Source organism: Charadrius vociferus, unplaced genomic scaffold (assembly GCF_000708025.1).
Source record: "Charadrius vociferus isolate BGI_N301 unplaced genomic scaffold, ASM70802v2 scaffold532, whole genome shotgun sequence".
In the NCBI taxonomy this organism is placed as follows: Eukaryota; Metazoa; Chordata; class Aves; order Charadriiformes; family Charadriidae; genus Charadrius; species Charadrius vociferus.
The window spans coordinates 1,314,066-1,327,438 of NW_009647271.1; the positions used below are offsets into that span (position 1 = coordinate 1,314,066).

The window sequence follows — 13,373 nt, forward strand, 5'->3', positions numbered from 1 at the left end:
TGCGTTATGACCCCTAATTAGTTTTGAGGCAGCGTATCTTTTTTTTAAGGACCCAAAGCATGACTGACAAACTATTTGTACATTCAGCTACAACTTTCAATTACAGATTGAATTAGTCTCACGGAGAGAGATTTCTTTCCAATTAAAAGGAAAAAACAGCTTTAACATTGGCAGAAGGGACATATCGTAGACCCCTTTCCTTCTTCCCTGTAGATGCGATTCCGCATCAGTCAGAAGCTTTAGCAAACACAAGCAATCCCCGCTCTCGCTTTTGATATCATCTTTGATATCATCACCACAGGTACATTGTGACTGAACAGTATGACAAGCCCAAGAACCTGCTGACTGAGGCTTAATCTTGCAAAATACCAGAATTATATTAAACTGAACAATATCTATCAATGAGCTAAAATGGTACTATTTTAGAGGGGGAAAATGTAGAGAAAGATCTTAATAGATAGATACCCATTTATTCTCTCTCAATCATGCAAGAAAGTTCATGACTCCTGACAAGGGAAGAAGGACGATGCGTGTTAAATCTAAAACGTGAAACTAAATTACACCTTTAATTGGGAATTGGATTTTTCCCCATCAACTCCAAAGATCAGAATAGACGCTTGTCTATCATTTACCACCAAAGACTGACAAGACGTCCTTTAGGAGGTGCAAACAAATGGGGAGCTTTGTCAAGTCTTTTTCTTTTTCTCCTTAATGAATTATTTAACTTTGTCTTCACAGGTTAAGAAGTAGTATCTACATTCTGTCAGTGTCTGGTACCTCATCCCCAAAAATGTGTTGCTGTGGCAGATGAGGCTCTACATGCACTGCAAGTATTGGATTTTATATCACATCCCCTTTAACTGGGTATTACGTACCACAATTTTTAAGATTGCCAGAACACACTCGTTGCAACTCTGCCTGCTTATGTTTTTGTAACTGGTTTTTGTGATCTGGTTTCTGGTAGCAACGATGACAAAGACGTTGAAAATCTCAGATTAGATGGTACTTTACCCTAAATGTAAAAGAAAACAACATGGAAAACAGTGGAAAAGTTCTAAAACCAACTTGTAACACAAAATCTGAGCTGAGGAGGAACTCGGTGTTAAGAGGAGGTATGAAACTTGTAGGTCCTCCCCAAAAGCCAAATGAGCTGGGCCAATGGGGAGCACTTACGCACACTTAAAGCAGGATCTCCACGCTACAGCACTGTTTCCAGATGAAGAGTTTACAGACCTGAACCTCGAATAAACCTCTTTAAAATGCAAATGTCTTTGACAGGAATGGCCCCTAATACCTCTCCTTTGTCCACAGGGCTGAGCCAGGCCCAGCAGCACCAGCTTGGATGTGGTTTTGGATGACCATCAGCAGGGAAACGGGGCAGGATTACGAGTGACATCTAAATCTCCCGAGGAATGTCATCCAGCGAGAACTTGGCATGGACGGAGCTCAGCGATGGATAAATGTGGAGAGCTGGCCGGGTCTCGTCATGGAGTTGCCTTCTTGAATTTTGGCACTAAATTGCCAACCCAGCTCTGGCTTCGCTATCTAATATACTTGTGCAGGAGTGCACTTAGTGTAAATAAATACAAAGATAAAATATCCCATGTCTGTGTCAATTCATCTTTCCCCCCAGTGAAGAAACAACCCGTGCCCGGAGCCCGACCTGTCCCGTCATGGCTGTGTATCGCTATTGTACAAAAGCATAACTGACACTGTATTTTAACCAAATTGGAGGCAATTAGTTCCCCTCGCTCCTCAAGAATCCGAGCCGCAGATGTTCTGCCTCCCCCGCCAGAGCGAGGGACTTTAAAACTATCATAAACAAACACGGTTAATTTAAAAGAATCATTTCAGCTTGAAGGGGACCCATCTCTCTTTTTTATGCTAGCGTAAATCAAAATTGGCTCGATTGATTTCGCTGAAAGTTTCCACAGAGACGCGACGCGTACGCTAAGAGGAGACGAGGGGTTTCAACTCAGCCGAGAAAAGACAACGTGGCAATCCCACCCTCGGGATGGAGCTTTCTCCTAAACATACCCTGCTCTCATTGGTACCGCTCTAACTCCACGCAGAGACGATGCCAGGACCCGGTCTATCATTGTTCACGGGTTCAGGAGTCTGCCTGGAGGACTGAGACCAAAGCAACCACAGGTTTGGGATGAAACTTGCTAGTTCAACACGGGCAAGTGTAGTGTACTGCATCTGGGGAGGAATAACCCCATGCACCAGTACAGGTTGGGGGCTGACCTGCTGGAGAGCAGCTCTGGGGAAAGGGACCTGGGAGTCCTGGGGGACAACAGGATGCCCATGAGCCAGTGATGTGCCCTGGTGGCCAAGAAGGCCAATGGCATCCTGGGGGGCATCAAGCAGAGTGTGGCCAGCAGGTCGAGGGAGGGCATCCTCCCCCTCTGCTCTGCCCTGGGGAGGCCACATCTGGAGCACTGCGTCCAGTTCTGGGCTCCCCAGTTCCAGAAGGACAGGGAACTGCTGGAGAGGGTCCAGCAAAGGGCTACAAAGATGATGAGGGGACTGGAGCATCTTTCTGATGAGGAAAGGCTGAGGGACTTGGGGCTGTTCAGTCTGGAGAAGAGAAGACTGAGGGGGATCTTATCAACGCGGCAGTGGCACAGGCTGCCCAGAGAGGGGGGGGAGTCTCCCCCTCTGGAGCCATCCCAAACCCGCCTGGACGCCGTCCTGTGCCACTGCTGGAGGTGCCCCTGCTCTGGCGGGGGGGGGCACTGGGGGAGCTCCAGAGGGACCTTCCAGCCCTGACCGTTCTCTGATTCTGTGATTCTGTTTACGAATACCACATTCAGATAGAAATAAAACTTTTTATGCTGCCCTTTGTTATTAAGCAGGAGCTCCCAATGGGCCTCGTCCTTTCACTACAAGTAAGAAATTAAAAATGAAAAGGACCCATACTTATAAAATGTTTATGCTCTTATTACATTTGCTATACACACCAGAACGCTAATCATAACAACTCTAAGCGACCCTGCAGAGCCTTAGCACGCTCCTTGTTATATGGCTTTGTCAGGTAGGAGTGAAAGGGTGAATAATAATATTCACAGCTTCCCTGCAGTCACAAAAATGTAAATATTTTTTTAAAGTGCTTACAAGACAAACCTACAGTAAAGTTGAAAAATGTCCCCCATAATATTTAAACTAAATCCTCCTCTTTAACCTAACAAACCTAACCTTACAACATGGCAGTTAAGTGATCCATTCATTTTATTTCAAAATCTCAGTTCTCTCTTCATTTCAGAGCCAGAGACCAGCTGACAAACAGGATGGATAATACGGTTTCTCCAGAAACATTCTGCTGTGATTTAGACTGATTAAATCTAACACATGCTTCTGCTGAGCCCTCAGCCAACGTCTGGAAAGCAGCGGGTAAAGAAGTCTCGGGCCAGTTCTCAATCTCATAAAGATGGAGAAAACTGAAGTTCTAGAGTATTTATCAACCTGTTCTTCAAAAAAAGAGGAAAAGATAGTCCAGCCATTCTCGGTACAGGATCACTCACTCTAAATTCATTCCCAGGAGCAACAAAAATGAAGGAAATAAGTTATTCCCTCCAGCCATAGACAGCAGGACAAGAAGCAATGGTGTGCCGTGGGAGGAGGCTCAGGCTCGAGACGCCATTCAGTGGAAGAGCAGTGGAGCAGATGAGATTGCCAAATTGCAATTTAAGTCAGACCCTTCCTGCCTATCTACAGGTTCCTCTGCACCACCGCAAGCACGCGTTTGATGCTCGTATCATTTTAACACTCCATAGAGTGCTTTTAACCAGTTGCTATGTTTCACCCGAGAGGTGAAGAGGATGAGGATGGTTGTATTTTGGGATTTCTGCATTATTATTTTGGTGGTTTATCTACAGTTAGCATCTGGAGTTATATTTTATAAATGTTTGGTGGAAAAAAAAACCCAACAAACCCCTTCATATACCATCAAAGTGCATGAATACAACATAATTACTGTCACACACGGGCAGCAATATGAGTCACTGTGGCTCACACTCCTTTACAGCATGATTTATAATCTAATATTCCTTGTGATTCTATGTCCCTAGCAAAAAAAAATAAATTAAATACAACATATCAAAGAGGTTCTCCACATATCTCAACCTCAGGAATGCAGCTTTTCTAGTCATAAAGACTGGAGAGCAAGCATCTGTGTTAGCGCAGCTAATTAAAGTGCAAGAAAAACCTCTTTTATATCTGACTTGCGAAGATGATAACATGTAAGTTATAACTTGTAGAAGACATGATAAACTCTGTCCTTTGCAGAAAGAAATGCACTTCTAACATGACTTACTGTAAACAGATCTCGGGGTCTAGCAGCTTCTAATCAGAGGCAGTTCCATAATGGACTTGTGGAGCGGTGACATTTCCTACACCGCTCGGCACACGTTGAATAATGACGCTGCTGTGGTTAAGTCAGATAAGGTTCAATACTCATACAAGGAACGAAGCGTGGGGAATTTGACCGCACTAAGCCAAAATTTACAAACACCAACCTGAAATGTTTGACAGACACGGGAAGAAGAGCCACCAGAACACCCTGCTAAGACGGGCAAAGGATCTCGGGCTGCAGTTTTATTTTTGCGTGTTTGCGCAGTGTAAGAGGGAAAACTCACTTTAGCATCACCTTTGAAGAAAATGACTCATCGTTAGTCAGTTAAAAAAAAAAAAAAAGAAGTCAACGGTTACAACTCATGTCCAAGAGGCCCCTTCGTACGGGACACAAAGATGGACGGATTAGCGCACAATAGCTCGGCTCCCTCCAGCTCGCGGGGCTCTACCCCCTGCGAGGAGCTGACACGAGAGGATAAGACAACTCCATTAGGAGCCCGTATCGCTTCTCGGCAGCGCTCCCCCCAAGCAGATGGAGCAGCTATTTAGCCAAACGCACCGTGACTCCTGGTTTATACATGAGCATCTGGGCTGTTTCCTAACGTGGGGCGACGCACAATGTACTCCGATTTATCAACTGTCCCACGTGCAATTGAAGATTCGGGTAAATAATTTGGCGGTAAAGGCCCCCTCGGCTGAACTGAAAAGCAGCAAGGCGTGAGGGGTCAAGTGTTTCCGCAGGATTTATGTTTACCATGCAGCGCCGCCTGCAAAGGAACGTCTCCGCTGAGCTGCGGCAGAACTGGGGCCGGGCAGGAGGAGCGGGCGGAAGGCGCTCGCCGGAGAACGAGCAATTTCTGCCTTTCAACTGAAACGAATTTGAACATAATGTTAGAGTTATTAAAGCCACCCTCTTTATTGCCCTAAGAAACAAAATATATATGTAGTTAGAGCTATATAATTTCCTGCTAATACGCATTTTGATCTGAGGATAATGTGCAGTATCACCATTTTTCTGTGAATTCTACAAAAGGACTCTAATACCTTAGAACCATTTAATCAACATCCTATGCAGGCAGTGAATAGATAATTGAAATATAAGTACTGTCATCCATATCCCCTTTGGGAAAGTGACACAGTAAGCATTATATCATTCCATTAGTCCGTCCTTTGATGTGGGTTTTATTCTCATTAAACTATGTTTTAGCCTCAAGGTTTCTTCCCCCCACCTCTCCATGACGTGGCCAGGCCAGGAAAAAAAAAAAATAAAAAAAACCCAAAACAACCCACTGTTCAAAAGGCAAGAGCTACATTTTTACAAGCAATTGTACATGTCAAAAATATAAAGCTGCCTTTTTAATTTCTTGTTTACCAAATACAGTCAATGACAGCTTCTGGAAAACACAGGGTGGAAAAAAAACCAACAGAAACAAAAAAAAAAGAAGCCGGGAGGGTGGTGGTGGGGAAGGAATGCATTTACTTGTTTTCAAATAATAAAGCCCGAATATAAGCAGGATAAAAAAAAAAAAAAATGCTTGAAAAGGCTGCCGTGGTGGTGTCTGCTTTGAATTGTGCCCTGTTTAAACAAGAGGAAAGCCTCCCACTGAAAAAAGAAACATTTTTATCATTCAAAAAGATCTCAGGGCAGTCCCTTTAAAATGAGGTATTTTCTAAACAAAATACTGGAATGTTTCCCTGCGGGGAACGAGCATCTGATCTCTTAAAAATGATTATTCTCGAAGAACTGCAGATTTGTGGAGTTTTTGTTTTATTTGTTTTAACTTAAGTAGAATGAAACCTGTCTGAAATGACCACCCAAGGGAGCAGAGCGATCCGCTGAGCACGGGCCACTCTTTAAACGGGAACCGAAGTCGTACCGAACCCCCGGGGGAGGTTTTAAACCGCCAGCTTAAACCAGGGCTGGCGAAACGCTTACTGCAGGCTTCAGCGTAAGCTGAGGACATGGATTTCCTCTCACTTACAGCAGCGTAGCTCCATTAACATCAGCAGAAACCTTCCTGATTTACATTAGTGTTAGCAAGCAAAGAATCAAGCTAATTACACAGAGTTAGCAACAGTGATTACAGGAGGATTTTTTTTCTTTTTTAAACGCACACACGTTTTTTTTAGCCTGGACTGGTTCGGTTACACTTTGTAGTAGTAGATCTACTACAGGCAACCGAGTGGAAAACTCAGCTTTATATAGAACTAGTCTCGAGTCTTAATGGGTTTTCGAATAAATAGGGAAAGTTTGACATGTTGCAATTTTCTATCAGTTTATGAATGTCCAACTTACGTAATTGCAGCTACAACCACGATTCATAAATATAAGCCATCAGTGAGAAATATTGCCAGCTTAGAAACGCTTTTGGGTCTGATTCTCCAAGAGTTTGGCTTGTAGCTTAAGTTGACCGAACTGAACACTCCACTCAGAAATGCCAAATAGTAGGAAAAGCGTTACTGTCTCCATTAATTGAAATAATCACAGAATGGTTTGGGTTGGAAGGGACCTTGAAGATCATCGAGTTCCAACCCCCTGCCCTGGGCAGGGACACCTCCCACTGGACCACTAATCACCATCCTCGGCCAGAAGAAGCGGGAGGCTCCTATACAGAACACAGCTCCTTGTGCACTGCTGAGTGAAGAGGTTCATGGGATTCTAGGAAAAACTATTTCCCAAACACCGCCGTGATTTATGTCTTTTGAAGCATCCAAGGCATTATCTGTGTTGTGCCTTCTCCTGCCAAGTTAGTACACTTAAACTTAGTACACTTAAACTTAAACGCGCTAGGAAAAGCAAGCTTGAGAGTGCAAATATTCTTCATAAGGAGAATGTAATTAAATTCCGTAGCGTGTTAGTCTTATATCAAACGTTTTTGAGAGAAGACTGGACAAAGCTTGGAGCAACCAGGTCTGCCCTCAGGGCTGTCCCTACTGTGAGCAGGAGATGGGACTACAGCTCTCCTGAGGTCCCCTCCAGCCCGCGCCAGCCCCTGCCATGGTGTCACAGCCTGGGTGACAGGGAACCTGGAGGTAAGGGGAGGGAGAAAGCTCAGCCCCGCTCCCCGGCGGCCCCTGCCAAAACTGGAGGCAAAGGAAAACCAGTTCCATGCTGCAAAACACCACGGGGGCAGAACTGAAAGGCGTCTACGTGGTCGTGAATTAGCTATTTAGAACATGCTGTTTGATGACTTTTTTTTTTTTTTTAGAGGAAAAACTATTCCTGTACAACTATTAAGGGTTTTTTTATGAGTGCTTAGCACAGCAGCTCCAGCGGTACTGTAAGTTCATAAAATCAGCCACTTTTTAAGAAGAGTGCGTGCAGTTCTGTGTAGAAGGGTAATCAAAACTGTCACTTCGTACAATATAATGGAGCAGGACACTTGTCATCCTCGAGGCTAAGCTCACTCAGCTACTGCAGCTAATACTAGAGATTTATTTAAATTAATCTGCAGGAAAATTAAATCCATTACCTTAAAAAGCAAGGGAATAAATCATGCCCAACAGGGAATCCTCACTTGTGCTGGGTGTCCCGGGAAAAGCTGCTGCCATTTCAGTCCAATCTAAGGTTGTGTGAGCGCATGGAATTTTTCCTCGTCAATGACATAAAAACAATTCATAGCAGGAAAAATAATATCAGCTGTTGTTATAATGCAAACGGCAAATACGCTGAATGAGTTTCACACTGCAGCCCAAGTATGAAGAACATCTCAAGCTGTTTGTATTTCCAAACAAGACTTGAGGGGTCAGAGGAGGGAGGAGGACGTGTGGGCAGGCTGGAATGATGGATGGCGTTTAGTGGCATGCTGCGTTTGGGTCTACTCTTGTTATTTTTGCAACAGGATGTCTCTGATTACTCTCTGAATAGAGAATAAGGATAGTTACGTCTCATTGCTCAAAGGGAACCTTTTTTTCCAAGCTTTACAAATCAAATAGGACACTGGAAAGCAAGCAGTCAGTGAACTATCAGGTGCCGTTTGTCACAAATCTAGCGACAGTGTCAGAAGATTCCCTGGGGGCATCAGCGGTGGGTTTGGGGCTGGCAAATAAGGTCGATGTATTCCTGTCCCTATGCGCAGCAGACGCCAGCTCTGCAGAGTCCTTCCATGTCATTGCCTGTACGGTTTGATCCAGGCCAAATGATATAAAGCATATATAGCAGGGGCATGCTGAGCCTCTAAATAACTATTTCAGCCATAAAGATGATGCAATATGGAGAGGACTTCCCAAAGGATGGAGGACAACTGCTTTTGCAAATCCCATCCTTCCAGATATCTCTGCAGAACTGGTTCCTGGCTCACAGAGCGCTGCCTGGAGCGACAGTCAGGCCAAAGATGCCCAACTCAAACGCACCTTGAGTGGCACCAGTAAGATAATGGCACTGCGTCCCAGCCAGACCTAAGGCCATGACGACGTTGACGCTCCACAGCGCAGCCCTGGCCACACGGCGTTTCTTTGAAAGCTATACTGAGGTTCCTCGCTGATGCCAAAGGCAACAGAAAGTCCTGAGCAACCTGTAGAAAAGGCTCAGACGTGGGGACTTGGGAACAACGTGAACGTGTGTGCAGGGAAGTGAAGACACACAAGGGTTGCCAATGTAGGCGGGTTGTGGTGTTTTCTCAAAGTGAAGGCTTCAGGCAGAAAGGAAGGAGATAAATGTTGAAGCAAGGTCAGTTAGAACTGACAGCTGATCTTAAACCCAAATAAAGTTGGGGCTGATGCTGCAAATGAAGGCCACAAAGTGAAACACACGAGAATAATTTCTCTACAACAGCGTAACGTTTCCTCATGAGCAGCTCAGCTCCGTGGATTAGCTTATCTAAAATAGAGACGCCAGCTCGCCCAGGGACAGGATGACTCAGTAACACCAAGGACCTCTCACCGGGGGTTACAGTTTGATTCTGGCTCGAGCTCAAAGCATCTAAGAATTGTCTTCGTGGTGCCACAACCTCTATAAAAGATGTCACTGGTCTCCACGCAGTTTCTCAGTGGGCAGAAGTTGACATCAAAGCCACCATGGGAAGCCTTTCCAAGGAGGTGCAGTGAGCCAACACGATGGAGAGTTAACAACATTCTCGCTCTTCAAAAGGGATCTCAAGCTCAAGACTGGACCATAGAAAAACTGCTACCTGCGCTGACCAGTTCTGTAATAAGGACTATACAAAATAAATAAAAAGGAAAAAAGAAAGAAAAGAAGCCTCACTTGTGCTGGGTGTCACAGATGTTGTAACACAGCAGAATTAAAAAAGCAGCAAACATTTCACGTATGACGCAGCTAAAGAAAAGAAAATGTCAAAACTCAAATGTCAGACAAATTTTGAGCAAGAACTCTGTACATACCCCAAGCGTTCTGGATTCCTTCCCAGAGCCAAGACACCAGTCTCTTACATACAATTTATCCATCTCTGTCTCGTCTGGTTTTGACTAGTTTTAGCATAGCCATTTAAGGGTTTTATTTAATCAGCCAGGAAGGAAAGAGATCAAGGAACACCAGGGAATACGTGGCAAAATATAACAAGGTTAGATCACTTGCACTGGATTATTCTCCTCTGGCACACCGCAGAAGAAATAACCCCAGTCAAGGGCTGCGTGTTCAACGGTCTACAGGGAACGAGACCGGCATTATTCAAGGTAAGTGACACTTTAAAGAACTTTAAATTAGCTGTTGACAGTCAGGTAGATAGATTGATGAGTGATTACACGAAGTCCCCAACATTACCATTTTGTGGTGAAAGCAAATATGAAGAGGGGGGAAGTAAGAAAATCCATTAAATATGGTTTTTGCCAATCTGTGGTGCATTCAGATGACAGTGAAGTTCGTTTAAGGACACTGGAAACTTATAAAACAAATTGCTTTCTCTGAATCAAAAGTTGACAGAAAGTTTCCTAGCTAGATTTTTGACTCCAGAAGCACCGCAAGCCATGCTAATAGACCATGCTAAAAAAACGAATAAAGAACCCCCCGATCATCTTCCTTCCTAACAAGCGTTCCCTCTTCCAGGACTAAAGGACCACGTGCAAGTGGAGCAGAAGCGCAGCTCCCCTGAACTGCACAATTAAGGCTGACTGACTGTATGTACAACAGATGCCCTCACTGCAGTGGTCCCTAAAATATGTTTTTAAATAAAATTAACTCGACTCAGGAATCTGTAATTAGCACCATCTTCGAGAACAAATCGGAACAAGTTTATTGAAGCGCTCTAACTATTTACAATGAGAGTGAATTTACCCCCGAGGTTCACTTCACTATTTTGTCTCAATTTTCTTGTAATTTCATCCATCACATTTTTTTCAGTCCTCCAAAGGTGATGGATAAAACACAGAAATAAATAGGACCAACTGTTCGCAGAAGCCTAAGGGAAAACATAATTTTGTTATAAATAATCCTTGGCACAAATCATGGAAATGCAATACTAAAATTGTTTGTTGAATCATTTATGAATTGGGCTTTCAGTTTTAGTTTGCAAATAAGTTAGAGGGTTTTGTTGATGTTCTTTTTCACTTTGCTTTTTTAGCTGGAAAACAGCCTTTGAGAAACGGAACTGATATATAACCCAGAACGCAGAGTGAATGAAGGATTTTTCTTTTTTTAAGGGAATTCTTACGCTAACACAGTGCTTTTATTTTTTTGGGGGGGAGATTTACTTATGGATGATGAGAAACGAAATGATGACAAACTTTTACTTCATTTTCGTAAGACGCCAGCATTGTGAGTTTTCACCCCAGCTTTATGCTAAACGTGAGGCAAAGACAACACAGTGCCTTACAAAACCACTAAAAAAAAATAAAAAAAGAGTTGCAGATACCTCTGCCAGGAGATTCAAATGAATGTTCGTGATCTAACAGATAAATGTGACTACAAAAACCAATATACACTTGTGTTTGTTCTCAGATGTGGAATTTTGAAGATTTGCTGATACAAACTAATGCAGAAGTTCAGTGGAAGAGACCTGCGTGCTACCACGCTCTGCATGCCGCCGTCACACACGAAGAAATACACAACACGAGCGGAAATTTCACTGTCTTGAGAAATTCAGTATTTTAGAGGACAGCTGATTACCCAAACTCCTCACACAGAAGTTCTAAACATGAAGAAATACGGAAGAACAGAGAGGTGCATTTCTTTCTTAAGTCTTTGGTCTGAAATTGCTATTTTTCTGTCATCTGAAGAGAGAGAGAAGGTTGGAGACAGATAAAAGCAACGTGAAGACTCATTTCTCATTAGCCGGAGCAGGTGTGCATAGCCTTACCTGAGCTGTCCTCGCACCAGCGGTCTGTTTTTTGTCCTGTTCATATTTGAGTCAAACGGAACCTCAAAGAACTGTAATAAAAAAAAAAAAAAAAGGGAATAATCAAAATGAAAGGATGCCGGAAAGCATGCCATGCGTGGAATGTACCGTCTGCATCTGCAGGTGCTTTCATCTCTATTTTTGAAGGTTTCGAAATACAACAAAAATGGCAAACTCCTTTTACGGAGCTTTGATAGTCTGCGTTAATGCTTTTGGCATCCCCTTAGAAAGAAAATCACCTGGAGGACAAAAATAGTTTGCACAAGTCCCCAAAAGTTAATCATTTTGAAGTAGTTTGATCCCAAGTTGTGCTCTCGACTGGACTGACACGGCTTTTGTACATCCACAATCATACGCACACACACACAGCCCTGCCCCCAGTTTTATATTAAGACAAACAGCCCTTGCAAATGTTGTACTTCTGGTATTTAAAAGACAAACACTACATTTTTATTTTTTTTTTGAGATCATCTAACTTCTGAGAACCTATAGCCCACCCCAAAATCAATCAACTCTTGTAAAATGCTACCGAAACTGCACTGAGCATCCAGTTCCAGCAGCAGGGAACGAACTCACCATATGGTGTTATTTAATGTCACAACCCAATTTGACTTTAAACACCGCCTATGGGAAAATTCAGGCGGCACTATCTGCACGCCAGGAATTCCTGCAGGCTTTTGTGCGAGCTGTTTTATAAAGAATGTTACCGGAAAAGCTGAATGCACTTTGCCATGCAGCAAACTGTAAAGCCAATTAGTTTTACGGGTGCAAATTAATAATAAAAATAATAAGCACGTATTTACCTAGAGAAAGAGTAGGATGTAGTGACAGAAAGAGTATTTTCTACTGACGTTATGTCTGAGGTTTTGGGGTAGGATCCCAAAGATGGTGAATATGTAGGAAAAGTACCATAACAAATCATAATTTCAACCACTGAGACTGACGGCAACCTCAGCATAGTCAAACTGCAGACAGATTTAAGGTGACTATACGATAAATGACTACATGATAAAATCTATGTTATTCCACCAAGCTGATGTAACCTTTTAAACAACAAAAGACAAAATTAAAGAACATCTTCATTTCGACAATGCCACGTTACTGCTCTTGCTACGTAACGGGGCTGCATTCCCAGGGGAATGCCAGCGCACCGGGACACGGGAGCAGCAGGGATCCCTTCAGAGCCCTACAGCTGCCCATCGAGGGAAAGACGCTTCATTGACAGACACACAGAGATCACAGGAACCACCTTCTCCATCTATTGCTTTGAAGTAATGACTATATAACAATTTGGGAACCTCTGCCGTTGCTCCGACGTATTGCAAGTGCGGCAGGGATGGGATACCTACGGATCATCCTGCCTAACACGGCCCAGGACATTCTCCATCCGTGGTGACATTTTTAACCTCAGGTTGAATCACCTTCCTGATGGATCCCAGAGATAAGGTCGTAAGAAAGCCCAGCACGTGTACGAGTGAGAGTGAGCGCCTGTACGCGCGCGAGCCCACACGCTAAGGTTACCCTGCTTAAACAAAACTTGCTAAGGGTGTGCTCTAAAGCCAAAAAATTTGGCAGCGGGCATCATCTTCGTGTTTCGTCATGCTTGTGAAACTGTCCAAACCTGGGGAAGAACGAGACTGGGGCGGGCGGCAGGGAAGGGAGGGGAGAAGGTGGAGGAAGCAGCAGCAGAGCCAGCGAGGGGGGCTCTGGCTGGGGCACCCCAAACCTGCC

At 43.9% G+C, this 13,373-nt stretch overlaps 1 protein-coding gene across 1 annotated transcript in view; it reads right to left on the minus strand.

Moving 5' to 3' along the window:
- LOC104281961 (protoheme IX farnesyltransferase, mitochondrial) overlaps window positions 1-13,373 on the minus strand; it is a 171,527-nt gene that overhangs the window by 23,048 nt on the left and 135,106 nt on the right. Inside the window, exon 6 of the mRNA XM_009880026.1 lies at window positions 11,604-11,674. Within this exon, the coding sequence (XP_009878328.1) occupies window positions 11,604-11,674 (71 nt within the window). The remainder of the gene's footprint in view (window positions 1-11,603; window positions 11,675-13,373) is intronic.